Raw genomic sequence first — 13,081 nt, forward strand, 5'->3', positions numbered from 1 at the left:
CCTGAATGTATGTTTGCCATCCATCCATCATCCATCTTCTTCCGCTTTATCCGGGGCCGGGTCTCGGGGGCAGCAGCCCAAGCACAGAAGCCCAGACCTCCCTCTCCCCAGCCACCTCCTCCAGCTTATCCGGGGGAACACCAAGGCCCGGGGCCTCCGCCCGGTGGGACATGCCCAGAAAACCTCACCCAGGAGGCGCCCAGGAGGCATCCTGGTCAGATGCCCGAACCACCTCAGCTGACTCCTTTCAATGTGGAGGAGCAGCGGCTCTGCTCTGAGCCCCTCCCGGATGGCCGAACTCCTCACCCTATCTTTAAGGTGTATGTTGTTTGTATTTATTGTTGTATTTGTATTTTTGTAGGTTTGCATTTTAAAGGAAATACGATACGACTTTATTGATCCCATGGAGGAGAAGTTTGTGCATTGCCACAGCTCAGGTACAGATAGCAGAAGAACACAAAGAGTATACCAAGAATAGAAAGTCAAGAAATACAAAGTAAATAAGATAATACACAATATCCGGCCCTAGACTAACTTTTTGTGCGCCTAACCTTACAAACTAACCCATAATAGCTGTCCATACAGACAGTATTGATTTGTAAATGATTAACTATCAATCCTCTCGACACAAAGTTCTTTATTTGGAGCACATTTCTACCAGAAAGCCCAGTTACTGAAAAAGTTCTTGTGCCTAACGAGCTTCACTGAGCTCAAATTTAAACTTAACATATCTCAAGATATATAAAATAAACAGAAAGTCTAAATTAAAAATGGCTCAAAGGCTTCGAACTGAACATCTCAGTGTCTGAACATCCTACCGTGGGCGTCTCAGAGGTCCCGCCCTTGACTGTCTCTGATTGGCTTAGACCACGATATGAGCATAGTGTCGTCTGTTGTCGGCCACACAGAGACTTTTTTTTACTCGAACAGCTGCTCCATTTTTTTAGTGACATTATTGAGGAATTAGGTCGCATTTGCAACCAAACTGGCTGCACTCTAGAGCCCTGCTCTATACAGCAGTAGCTGAGGTTCTATGTACACGCATGCACAGTATGTGTTATGGATAAAGGGCTGTGGAAATATGCAAGTAATAGCTATCTAACAGTATAGACATGTACATGCACACATCCATACAAATGTAGGAATCATTTAGAGTGCAGCTCTTCAGTAATGTGCTGCAGTATGAACAGTACAAACACCGTTAGACCTGCTGTGCTCTGTTCGTTTGTGCTCTCTGGGGTTTTCTGAATTTGAACATCTGCACGGCCGTCCCGTCGCAGAGAGCTCTGTCAGGTTTCACCTTTATGCTGAGCCGGTGTTTGAGCGTGGCAGACACGTCCTCTCCAAAGCTCGGAAGCCTCGTCTGACATCATGGTGTGATGACAGATTGCTGACCTCCTTTCCAGCACAGCTGTTTGTGCCACTTTCAGCATCCTCTGGTTTCCTCTCTGCTTCTGGTGCTGCGATAAATTGATGAAGCTCACCTACAGGGACTTTTCCCTCTTGGTCGTCCTGTATGTTTAACTTTTGAGGTTTCACACTTTTGTAGGAGCACTTTGTCAAGGTCGAATTTCACAGGAGCTCAAACAGCAGAGTTTTAATGAAGCAGGGGCTGACTGCTGTCTTCTACAGGGGAGGATGCTCACACCTCATCATCAGGTCACCACAGGTGCAGAGTGGTGATGTGGTGAAGGATGGCGGTCTCCTTCAGCCTGGTGGTGCTTCCTCTGCAGGACCTCATTCAGGTCTTGAGCGTGGCTCCTATCTTACAGCTCATGCTGTGTGTGTGTGTGTGTGTGTGTGTGTGTGTGTGTGTGTGTGTGTGTGTGTGTGTGTGTGTGTGTGTGTGTGTGTGTGTATCAGGGATGGAATATGCTCTCTGAATACTCCCCCACTCTTGTAAACAGATGTTCCAGACCAGCGGTGTACCAAAAATGCAAAAATGGAGTGCACTCGTAGCAGTGGTGAGACGTGCGTGGATGGAGGTGTTGCACTCCATGGCGACCGAACCAGAGAGTTCCAGGTGAGGTCATGGCCATCGATGTATTTGGACCCGGCCAAGTCCTTCTTCAGCTGTCTCAGTGGTCGATGGCTGGACTACACATTTGCCACAACCTTCCTCGCAGCGCTCATGAAACAGCTTCCCCAGCTCTTGAACGGACGCGATGCTGTTTTGATCCTGAGAGACAGTTACTTCTACATCTGCATCATCGCTCTCAGCGCCACTCTCCCAAAACTCTTCGTCAGGCTCAACATGAGCTTCCTCCATGAGGCCGCCTCTCTCTGACTCTCTGTCCAGTTCAACATCCAAACTAGGCAGAGGGTGACGTCACACAATGCACTGGCACAAGATGGCGCTGCACATGCTCTAAAACCAGTAACTTTAAACACTTACTGGTCAAATCCATCACAGACCTGACACAGCACCTGAGCGACGGTCCACAGTTCACTGAAACCTCCTCAGAAATGCTGTCATGAAGACATTCTTAATGAAGGGAAACAGGAGGACAGACTGAGGCTGAAAATGACACCAGAACTGGACTGAAGGTCAGAGGAACAGGTGTGATGGAGAGATGGATCCACATCATGGTCAGTGTGTACGAGGAGGTCAGGAGGAGGTCCAGCAGTGAGCGTCTGCAGCCATCTGTGAAGCACGGTGGAGGCTGTGTCATGGTTTCAGGTCAGTCAGTGCTGTTGGAGATCTTAAACTGATGAATTACAGAGTCTGATCCACCACGCAGGAACATCTGGAAACATCTGACTGGCAGCAGCTTCATTTTTCAGCACGCCGATGATCCCAAACACACTGAGAGAGCAGTGAAAGCACACAGGAACACACACACGAGTCATGGAGTCCAGTGTCGAGTGGAGACTGCTTTGTTCCTCCTGAATTGGAGGCCTTGTTTCTTGAAGAGTCAAACACCATCCCGCTCATGCAGCGTTGTAGAGACATGCAGCCAGAGCTGCAAAGCACTGTGGGTGAGCCTCATGCACCCGCGTAGCTTCTACGTCTCTAAGCAGGCCTTAGCCATCACTCGTCATCGCTCGCTGTGTTATCAGTTAAATACAGGGACCAAACAGTGCTGCAAACATGCTTATCTGCTGGGAAGCTTTAACATGGGAGTCTACGGGGACGGGCTCGCTGCTTCCCCTACTGGACGTCAGAGGAACTGCATGTTTTGTGCTTCAGTGTGTTTCCGTCACCACGAGTGTGTGAACAGGTCCTCACAGCATCACACACACACTCCTGCCTTCCTTCCTTATGAGGCCCACTGTCATAATGACTTCAACCACAGACTGACCCGAGCCTCAGCTTGAACACACCGCGAGTCCGAACCCCCCTGCCCCCTAAAGCTGCCACCTGCCCACGTGACTGCACACTGTAAAAAGTAAGTGTCGGTGAAAACGTTGAGAAGTGCTACGGTTCCGTTTTGGAATAACTCGGTGCTGTTGGTTCGTCTGCCTGTGACTAAGCAGCAGACATGCGCGCTGTCACATAAATAAACCCACGTATAAATAAAGGCACGTGACACCCCGTGTGCGCGTGCTCTGGGTGAACCCACACTTTTTCCAGCGCGCTCTGATTCCTTGAAGCCGGACTCGTTTCTGCGCACACGCCAGTTTCGCTTCCGCGTACTTCCCCGCCTCTTGTTGCCGTGAAAGCTACCAGGAAACACACTCGGAGCCGGATCACAGCACACTGACAGCGGCGAACCTGCCGGGGACATGGCAGCCTCTGTGTGCGCCTTCATCCTGGCGCTTTACGCACTGTGCGGCTCCGCAGGTAAGCACACCTTTACTTTGAGGGCAGGTGAGGAGGAGGAGGCGGTCTGACGGAGGGAAAGGCAGCGCAGAGCGTCTGGAGCTCAAAAAGAAAGCTCAGCTAGTGACGAGTGTTTAAACTAAAGCTGTGAGCTGAAACCCAGAGCACAGTCTGCTGTTTACTCAGTCAGACAGGTGAACTTTGACCCCAGCACAAGAGACAGCAGTGTGTTTTAGTGTCAGCGAACAGCGCTCATGTCTTTGTGTTTGTGCTCAGCCGGCTCAGGAGGGCTCAGCGCACCCACCCACGTCCGACTGACGTCCTACAACATGGACCTGGTGCTCAGGTGGGATCCACCTGAAGGGACGACCGATGTTCTGACCTACACGGCCGAGTACAGGTGAGTCACCGGCGGGTGTGACATCTTCAGGTGATCGCAGTTTAGTGTCAGAGAACTGAGTCACTTTCAGTTTGAATGTTTACCTTCAGGAGGGCGAGTGCGATCATCACACTTAGGGCTGGGTATCGTCACTGATTTCTAGAATCGATTCAATTCCGATTCACAAGGTCCCGAATCGATTCGATCCACGATTCGATTTAATTCGATTCTATTCAATTTGAATATGGGAAATTTTGACAGTCAGAAATATTATAATTCAGATCAGTACATTTACATATTTTTGTATCTATAAAAAGGAAGCTGACACACGCAAGACTCTATCACAGGTGTGAGCATCACAGCAGAGGCCTTTGTGTCAAAGTAGCTGAGGATAAAACACAGAAAAACATGAAGGTGATTTTCCTGTTCTGGGATTTTATAAAAATATTCTGCAGTACATCAAAAACGAAAGAAAACCATTAATCAACACATGATTGTAATCTGAAGTTACAGCGGTTTTATTAGAGACACAGCATTTTGCATAATTTCAAAAAGTTTTAATTTGTTCAGTATTGAACGGCAGAAATTAGGTTTTCTTTTCGGAAGTATATAAAACGAAAAAAAAAGAAAGTCGGCCGACAGCGCTGTAAACAACGGTAGTCTTGTGCGTAACAAGTAAGCGAATAATGAAGAAAACAGATTTTTAGACGGGAAACTGTTCTTGAAGTATACTGAGAGAGAGAGGGAGAGAGAGAGAGAGCTGTGCATCGTGGTCGAAGCAAAACAGTAAAAGTCAGAGTGAATACATGACGATGTTTATGTGAAGCGTAGTTTGGATCTTCTTTTGCTGCTGGTTCGGTCAATATTGTTTGGAGAGACATCAAACTAACAGCTTTAGAATCAGCGCATAAAGGGCGTGAACACACGGACCCGCCGAATCAGAATCAGCGAGCTGTCGGCTTTCAGCCCCGACCGTGAGAAAGGCGACATCTCACTGATTCTGATCCGCGGGTCGCGCTGTGTGTTTAAGTCTTTGTGCAGAATCCGTGTTCCTGCTCTCATTTACTCTCTTAGCTGTTTGGTGGTTCTTGAAATTTTGTGAGATTTCACCTGAGATTCTGGCATTTCGGGCAAAATAAATTTACATAAAAAAATCGATTCAGGATTTTAATGAATCGATTTTACGTTATCCAAGCCAGAATCGATTTTAATCGATGAATCGATTATAAAAACCCACCCCTAATCACACTGCGAGCTAGAAAAGGAAACTTAATCTTTGGGTCTTACTCGTCGCTGTCAGTGGAAAATCAAAGATTCCAGAGCAGCTGGGCTCAGAAATGGACGTTATTCTTCCTCCGAAGAGTCCGATCACCTCAGTGTTTGGGAGCAGGTCACACTTCGCTTTGTCATATTTTTAGTTGCTCTCTGAATCAGGGATGCCAAACATGAGGCCTGGGGACCAGCACCGGCCCACCAGAGGCTCCATTCTGGACAGTTCATAAAGTATTATGAAGAAGTTTTACCTGCAGGACACTGGCTTGGGAATACGTGGAAAGTTAAAATATTCCTAGATCTTTATAAACTACTGACATCATACAGAATGAGTGCACGTTTGCTCACTCCTGCCAAAATAAAAAATGAAAGGCTGCAGCAATAAAACATCCGCTGATGCTTTCTCCTATGAAACCCTTCGGTTCAGCGATGCTGCAGAGCTTCAGGTCCTGCTGGGATTTGTCCCAAGTAAGGCGCGAGCCTTTTCCCAGGGTCTGCATGGACTGAAGGAACAGTGACTGCAATAAAGCCTGTGAGCGCAGGATGTACTCTGTTCAGGCCACATAGAGGAAGTTGGATAAACTGTCAGTAAGATAATCCATGCAGAATGTGAACTAATGAAATCCGATGTGGCAGATCCACAGACCGCCCCTGAGAAGACCCGCCTACCTTGATGTACTCACGCGTGCGAGCAAACCTGACCCCCACGACAAGCCCATTACCGTCAGATTATGAAACGCCACCCTATTCAACTCTTCCCACCATGTCTGTGTCCGATTGGGCTCCTGCAAAAAGCTCATTATCTGCAAACTGACGCGCCGCCATCCCTGCATGAGGAAGCACCTGTACCTCCAGGTGAAGCGCTGATGGTGCCTCGCGATGAGGAGACTGAAACAGCCGTGTCCAAAGAAGAAGTACAAACGCAGTTATGGAATCACAAAGTCACAAAAGTTACTCATCCAAGAGCGGGGGAACGGTGAGTTCCAGCTGTTGTTCTGGGAGAGATCATTCTAAGAAGAACGGATTTCATGAGTCTGTATAAATGTGCCCTCGTGTCCAGCATCAGGAGTTTTTCCTGCAGGCAGTATAAATTTGAACCTGATGTCTTTCTGTAGGAACAAACATTTAAAACTCAGCGCTGAGTAAACCTTCCATCACACCTGGATTTACCTGGATGCAGAGGTGCGGCGGTTATTCTGTAGAACGCCGTGCGCTGATGAACAGTGTGTTTGCAGACTCGTGGATTAGTCGTGTTTTTTCTCTCCTGTTGAGATGTCGAGTAAAACCGTCACAGGAACATCTTCGCTTCTTTGTGGGTGTTGACCTCCGACCTCAGCCCCTCCTCCCTGCGCTGTCAGATCTCGGCTTTATGAGATCGATCTGATGAAGACGTGCGTTCAGGCAGAAGTCAGGAGGCGGAGTCATGTTCAGATGAACAGATTAAACTGCGGTGCGTTTGTGGAACCGACACAACCGCCGTCATGTCCAAACATAATCTCAGCATCTGATTGGTCAGGGCACAGCCTTCCATCTGTGCCCGGCTCAGGCAAGCCGGCGGCGTTCCCGGGTCTTCTTTGCGTGGACGCAGTGATGATCCTGAGCCCATGCAGATGTGTCCATCCAGCTGTGTGCGCTCTGGAAACACCCGGCCTCCTCTTTAGTTGGCAGACGTCGAGGTTTACACTCTTCTCCAGCCTTTTGTTGCAGCTCGTCCAACTTTTCTGAAAAACGATTCTAAAGCGGTGTCAGTGTCAGCACTCGATGTGCTCCCTTTGTGCGTTTTCAGATGATCCTTAATGATTATTTAAAAACAGTATGCACGTGCTCTGAAACGGTGAGGACAGCGCAGTGACTGCAGACCGGTTTAGTCCTGCTTTGCATATGAATCTGTGATATCTGCACCATCAGTCCTGCTGTTCCACATTTCTGAAAAGCTGCAATCAGATCACTTACAGGAAGAACAGCACCTGCCTTTCTCCTGCTCTCCGGCCCACTGAAGCCATTTTAATATGTGTGGTGTGGTTTGTGAGGACCGTGGTGAAATCGAAGCTGTTATTGTTGCGGTCCAGGTGTTCACACAACAGAAACGTCCTCTTATCTGCAGCGTCTCTGTTCTGGGAAACGCCTCCACTCGACTGACTCGTTAGAAAGCAAACGCACGCTTTTCTGTCCCGATGCACAAACGGTGAACGTGGCGTTCCAGCTTTGATGTAACCAGCACCGCCAGCTCGTGTGAGCGTTAGTTTCTTTGCTTCGTGCCGTCACACGTCCTGCAGGATAAAGTCGTGAGATCTTCTTGAACAGCGGTCGTGTTCCCGAGAGGAGAACATCTGTCTGAAGTCACACCTGTGACGCCATCGCTGTGTTTCTCTGTTACAGAAGCTTAGCAACTGGATACAACAATGGCTGCACAAACACATCAGCCCTCAAATGTGAGTTCACCTCCTCCTCCATCACCGTGCACGGGAGTTACACGGGCAGAGTGCGGGCGCATCGGGGGGCCGAGAGCTCCAGCTGGGTGGAGAGTAACGTCATTGACATGGACAGACACAGTAAGTGAATCTCGTCATATGTGCCGAGCTCGTTTGTCTCTGATCCAGTAGCGTGACACAGAGAGGAAAACCGACTATTAGCCGATGACGAGCTGATGGGTGTCGTTTATCCCACTGAAACTTTTGCCCGTTTGGCACTCGGGTGGAAATTTTAGCTCTGTGCTAAAAAACCAGCCCATAGTGATTGGAGAGGGGATCTAACCCCTGCAGTTATCTGCATTTGAAACTATGAAATCTGCAGGCACAAAGCAAGACCTTTGCTTCTGGGAGCTTTTGGTATCCTCTCGTTGGCCACTTCTACTGGACAGAGCTGAAGCTTTTCCAGTTGTGCCACATGTGCTCCACAGTGGGAAATGTTGCTCTAACTCCCATCGGCTGCTCAGTTTTGTTCCAAGCTTCCATGTTAGTGGATTTCCAGGCCAAGACTTTCCCCTCTGTCGTCTGGTATTTACAAAGGAAGAGGCTAAAAAGCCAGCTGACAATTATAAGGCAGCAGATAATAACCCTCACAGCTGACTTGTAGATGATTAAGGTTATTTTCCCTCGTGTAATGTCATCATTGATCTAACAGAACAGGTTTTGGGAGGTAAAATGAAAGATTGGTGAATGAGACCATTTGGTGGCTCTCAGAGAAGCTTCCTGAGATCAGGATGGTCCCCTTCAGCTCCGGTTCAGACTGTGGCAGCAGCTGTGTGGGGAGTCTGCAGTTATGCAATGACTGCTTCAGCAGGGGACGTCTGAAGAGCCTCGCTGAGCTGAAGACGATCAGAAATGAAACCGTGAGCGAGCTTTTCAGCGTCTCGCTCGTCAGAGCTCTCGCCGTCGCTGACTTCAGTCCAGTCAGAGTGAAATCCTGGTTTCTGTGTTTCTGTCTGTGTCCTCAGTGAAACCGTCTGCCGTCATGGTGGGAACCTCCCCAGCTCCAAGCACACTGGCATAACAGAGCTGTAGCAGATGGAGTGGACTGTTAGAGAAGCTGCAGCTTTGATTTTGTCCAATAAAAACGTCTCTCCACATCTGTCCCCCTCAGCCTTCATCGGTCCACCTGATGTGACTCTTCATGTCACTGGGACATCTTTGGAAGTCAGCATTAAAGACCCAGTGTTCAAGCAGTCAGAACTGAGGGAGACGTACACCTCGGCCACCTATAACATCACCTACTGGAAGAGCAGCTCGAAGGAGGAGGTGGGAACGCCGGTTTGTAGTTTTAGCTTCTAATATTATTAGAAGCTAACATTATGCCAGCTAATATCAGGCTCCAGTGTCCTAAAATCACACTTTCCCTCTGATAAACAGTTTGATTACGTTCTCATATCACACGAGAGTTTGTTCACAAAGCGTCTGGGTGCAACAATGTTAGATGCACAATAAAGTTTCATTAAACCAGCTAAAAGCAGCAGAAACAGCATTGCTAAGGACACTTAAGCATAAGCTCAACAACTCATGGCTGAGCTTCCCTGACTTGCACTGGCCTCCTGTCACAGAGCTTCACAGCCTCTTTCAGATTAAATAAAGGTGGCGGCGTCTCGCCCACCAGTGACAGCTGAGGTAAACAGCACTGACAGCCTTCCACAGGCTTGGAGGTGGACGCGGTCCAAACAGTAGCAGGAATACGGCCACAACCGTTATGATGTACAGTCCAAATTTCATGTGTTTGATCTCTCATAGAAGCATGTTTGTCCTACAGCAGCCACCGTAGTTAGAGCTACGCACTTAAAGTGTGAGGGGTAAGAAACTGCTGACAGCTAGTGATGATGTTTTACACACTGTAACTAGGGATGCACCGATACCAGTATCGGTGCATCCCTAACTGTAACTTTTAAAAATTCAAAGAGTGAAAACAGTGAAATCAGCTGAGCTCCTCTGCTGCCTCCTACAGGTAGAAACAATGAGTGACATGATGCAGGACCGAGTGGTTCTTAGTGACCTGGACCCGCTGAGCGAATACTGCGTCCAGGTCCAAATCATCACCAACATGAACCCCAGACCGAGCGAGTACAGCGACGTCGTCTGTGAGCGCACCGGTGACGGTAGGCACCGCCGTCACACAGCCGTCGCAATCGCTCAAGGTGTCGCTGATGGGCTCACCTGCTGCTGTGTGGTTTTCTTACAGTGGATGCAGCTCCGTGGGTGGCGGCCGTGGTGGCGTTTGTGGTCATGGCCACGGTGGTGGCTCTGGTGGTGACTCTGGTGGTCTACTGGAAACAAATCTCCAAGTTCCTGTGCCCAGAAGTCGTGCTGCCGCCACACTTTAAAGAGGTGTGTGTGTGTGTGTGTGTGTGTGTGTGTGTGTGTGTGTGCGCGTGTGTGTGTTCTTTAATCTAACACTGACCTTTCTGCCCCGCCCCCTCAGTCTCTGCTGCTGAATGATCCCAACTCCATCTACCCAGTCTCGCTGCCCTCTGAGCACTGCGACCACGTCAGCATCGTAGCAGACCACAGGACTGAGGAGGAAGGAGGGTGCAGCACTCAGCCTGATACCTCACAGGATGGGGGCTAGGAGGCGCAGGAGGGGGTGGGATGCACTTTAAAGACTCTGAGAATCGGCCTCTGACTGTGAGGTTTTAGAGCTGTGAACTCTGCAGCAGTGAAGTGATGAAGACGAGCAAGAACAGGTGAAGCTGTTCCCACTGTCACAGGCTGCTGTTTATACTTTAATAGTTTATTCATGTCAATGTAAATGTTTTGCTTTCTACTGGTTTTTTAATGGTTTTAATGGTCGGAGGTTAACCGAAGCCTCTGCTGCTCCTGCTCGTAGGAACCAGGTGACCCGATGCTGGGCTGTACTGAGACAGTCTGGGTCTTTTACTGCTCTGTCTTCGTAGCCCAGTTCAATTACGTGTTCAGTAACTGGATTACAACATAACTACATGTGAAGGTGTAGCCCTGCAGGCTGTGTGTTTGGGTGTAGTAATAACTGATGTGGGGATGAGGTTGGCTTGGGTTTGCCACCAGCTGCTGTGAGACCTCGCCGTCCTCTGCTGTTTCCAGCGGGTTCACCTTGGATCTCCATCAGGCAGGATTCGGGCCGTCCAGCAGAACTTATGATGAAGAAGTGTGAACACTGTAAATACTCTGATTTATTTCTAATAAAAGTCTTTGTGACGGATGAAATGCTTCTGATTGTTCTTCGCTACAGAAACACGTGAAACATCGTTTTAAATCAGACTCAAACTTGGCTGCTGGTGTTCCAGATCAAGTGGCGTTGGTCAAACAGATGTGTGGTAGACTTGCTTTTCAGGACTCCATTTGAGTGCTCACAAAGTAAACTGCACGCTTTAGTTGTGAAGCGAAAACGCTGAAATCGCAGTAATAACACGTGCGAGGGGAACGATAACAACGACAAGATTCTCCAGATCGTTTGCTCTGTCCTGTGAACTGCATCGGCGTGGTGTCAGTCGTTTGGTGTTTCTGCGATCGTGCGAGAGAACATCACCAGGTAAACTTTTTGAATATTTTATTGTTCAGCAGCAACAAGACTGACGGAGTGTGTTTGAGGGAAGCTCACAAATGTCAGGGAGGAAATATTTGATGTTTATTTGCTGGTTTGTCGGTAGCAGCTCCTGAAAAGCAAGTCTACCACACATCTGTTCGAGCAACTGTTGCCAACCAAGTTGATTTTGCCTCTGACAAAGACGACTCCTCAGCCAGGCCTCATTTCAAAGCCCTGTAGCGCCACCCTGAGGCCCCAGTGCTACCTGTACACGGGCCGTTGAGGCCAGCAGGAGGCGCTCCAGTTGAACTTGTTTTCCCATCAGTCACTGCGTGGACGCACACTTCAGCTGCATTTATGAATCATTTGAACCCTCCTTTATTTATTTTGTGCATCTCGATGATGTTTTGTTCTGCTGGGCTGTTCTTTTGGTCCGGCTCTCAGACTAAAGGTCAGCTGTCACATCACATGTTTTTTTACAGGCTACTGACAAAAAAACACTTTTAACCACATCCTCGCTGAAAACACAGAAATGCAGAACTTCAGCAGCACAGGAAGTTTCAGGGTTTTACTCAGAACCAGAAAAACTTTATTTTGAGACGTGAGGCAGAGCCTTCAGTTTTCAGGCCCCTCTTCTGTGGAACCAGTTTGGATCCAGGAGACAGACACTATCTCTACTTTCAAGATTAGGCTTCAAACTTTCCTCTTTGCTAAAGCATATAGTTAGGGCTGGACCAGGTGACCCTGAATCCTCCCTTAGTTATGCTGCAATAGACGTAGGCTGCCGGGGATTCCCATGATGCACTGGGTGTTTCTTCTTCACTCTCTTAAACAAAGTCTATTTTAGTTTCATGATCTGTAATGAAATGATCTAAATCATTTATAAAACAAACTGACCTCTACACCTGATCTTAAAACCTATTTTGTCACATCTAAGTTGTAATTGGAACATGAGATGAAAATGCAAAGTTTTCTTTTCTTCACTGTTACTTGTGTTGTTGCAGGATGGGGTTAAAATCATATTTTCCTGGGTATGAGCTCCTGATCCCTCAGCTCCCAGTATGAAGTGGTTTAGTGGTGTTCTTCTCACAGGCATCTGTGTCACCTTCCCTGGAGCTGCTGGTTTAATCTTTTAAACTTGTAGGTCCTGAAACAATCTTTGCTTTCCAGTAAAATTCCTTTTGTGTCTCGTTTGTCCTGAAAAGTTTATCTGGCTGTGTTTCCTACTGACGTTGGAACTGTGACAGTTTCAGTATGGCTGTTGAGGACAGCGTGCATACTAGGGCTGCCACGACTAGTCACGATTAGTCGACTAGTCACGATTAGTCGACTATCAAAATGGTCGACGACTGAATTAATAGTCGACGCGTCGTTTGAAGCTTTGTAAGATCCTAAAAGACGCAGGAATAAGTAGTAGGATGTGATGTTACAACACTGGTGAAATATTAGTGTGTCATATATTTGTTCACGACATTTTTCTTATGGGCAAAAGTATTGATATCATGATGAAGAAGGGTGGTGATTCTTATGACTTTGTGTATATAATTTGGCATTTTGTACAAATGTGGGCTGATAATAAATATATGATATCATTTCATTCTTTTCAAAGGTTTATTCCCATGACGCACAGACAGACACAATTGAAAGGTACAAATGTGCATGAAACGAATTCAAACGTGCTG

The 13,081-nt window shown here is 47.8% G+C and overlaps 1 protein-coding gene across 2 annotated transcripts; it reads left to right on the forward strand.

Moving 5' to 3' along the window:
* The first annotated feature begins 3,535 nt into the window (after positions 1 to 3,535).
* On the forward strand, positions 3,536 to 11,070 carry LOC146651680 (interleukin-10 receptor subunit beta-like). Of its 2 annotated transcripts, none has more exons than XM_085385132.1 (7): positions 3,536 to 3,784; positions 4,040 to 4,163; positions 7,794 to 7,966; positions 8,997 to 9,163; positions 9,846 to 9,996; positions 10,080 to 10,225; positions 10,320 to 11,070. In XM_085385132.1, exons 1-7 carry the CDS (start codon positions 3,727 to 3,729, stop codon positions 10,464 to 10,466), a joined length of 966 nt encoding a protein of 321 aa, XP_085241258.1. In that variant the 5' UTR covers positions 3,536 to 3,726; the 3' UTR covers positions 10,467 to 11,070. The 2 variants fall into 2 exon arrangements, with proteins under 2 accessions (XP_085241258.1, XP_085241259.1); XM_085385133.1 differs by having other exon boundaries at positions 3,537 to 3,784; positions 8,997 to 9,151.
* The last annotated feature ends 2,011 nt before the right edge of the window (positions 11,071 to 13,081 follow it).

The sequence above is a fragment of the Rhamphochromis longiceps genome, linkage group LG16 (genome assembly GCF_057381845.1).
Source record: "Rhamphochromis longiceps isolate RC_006_pf linkage group LG16, R_longiceps_female_GT1.1, whole genome shotgun sequence".
Classification (NCBI taxonomy): domain Eukaryota; kingdom Metazoa; phylum Chordata; class Actinopteri; order Cichliformes; family Cichlidae; genus Rhamphochromis; species Rhamphochromis longiceps.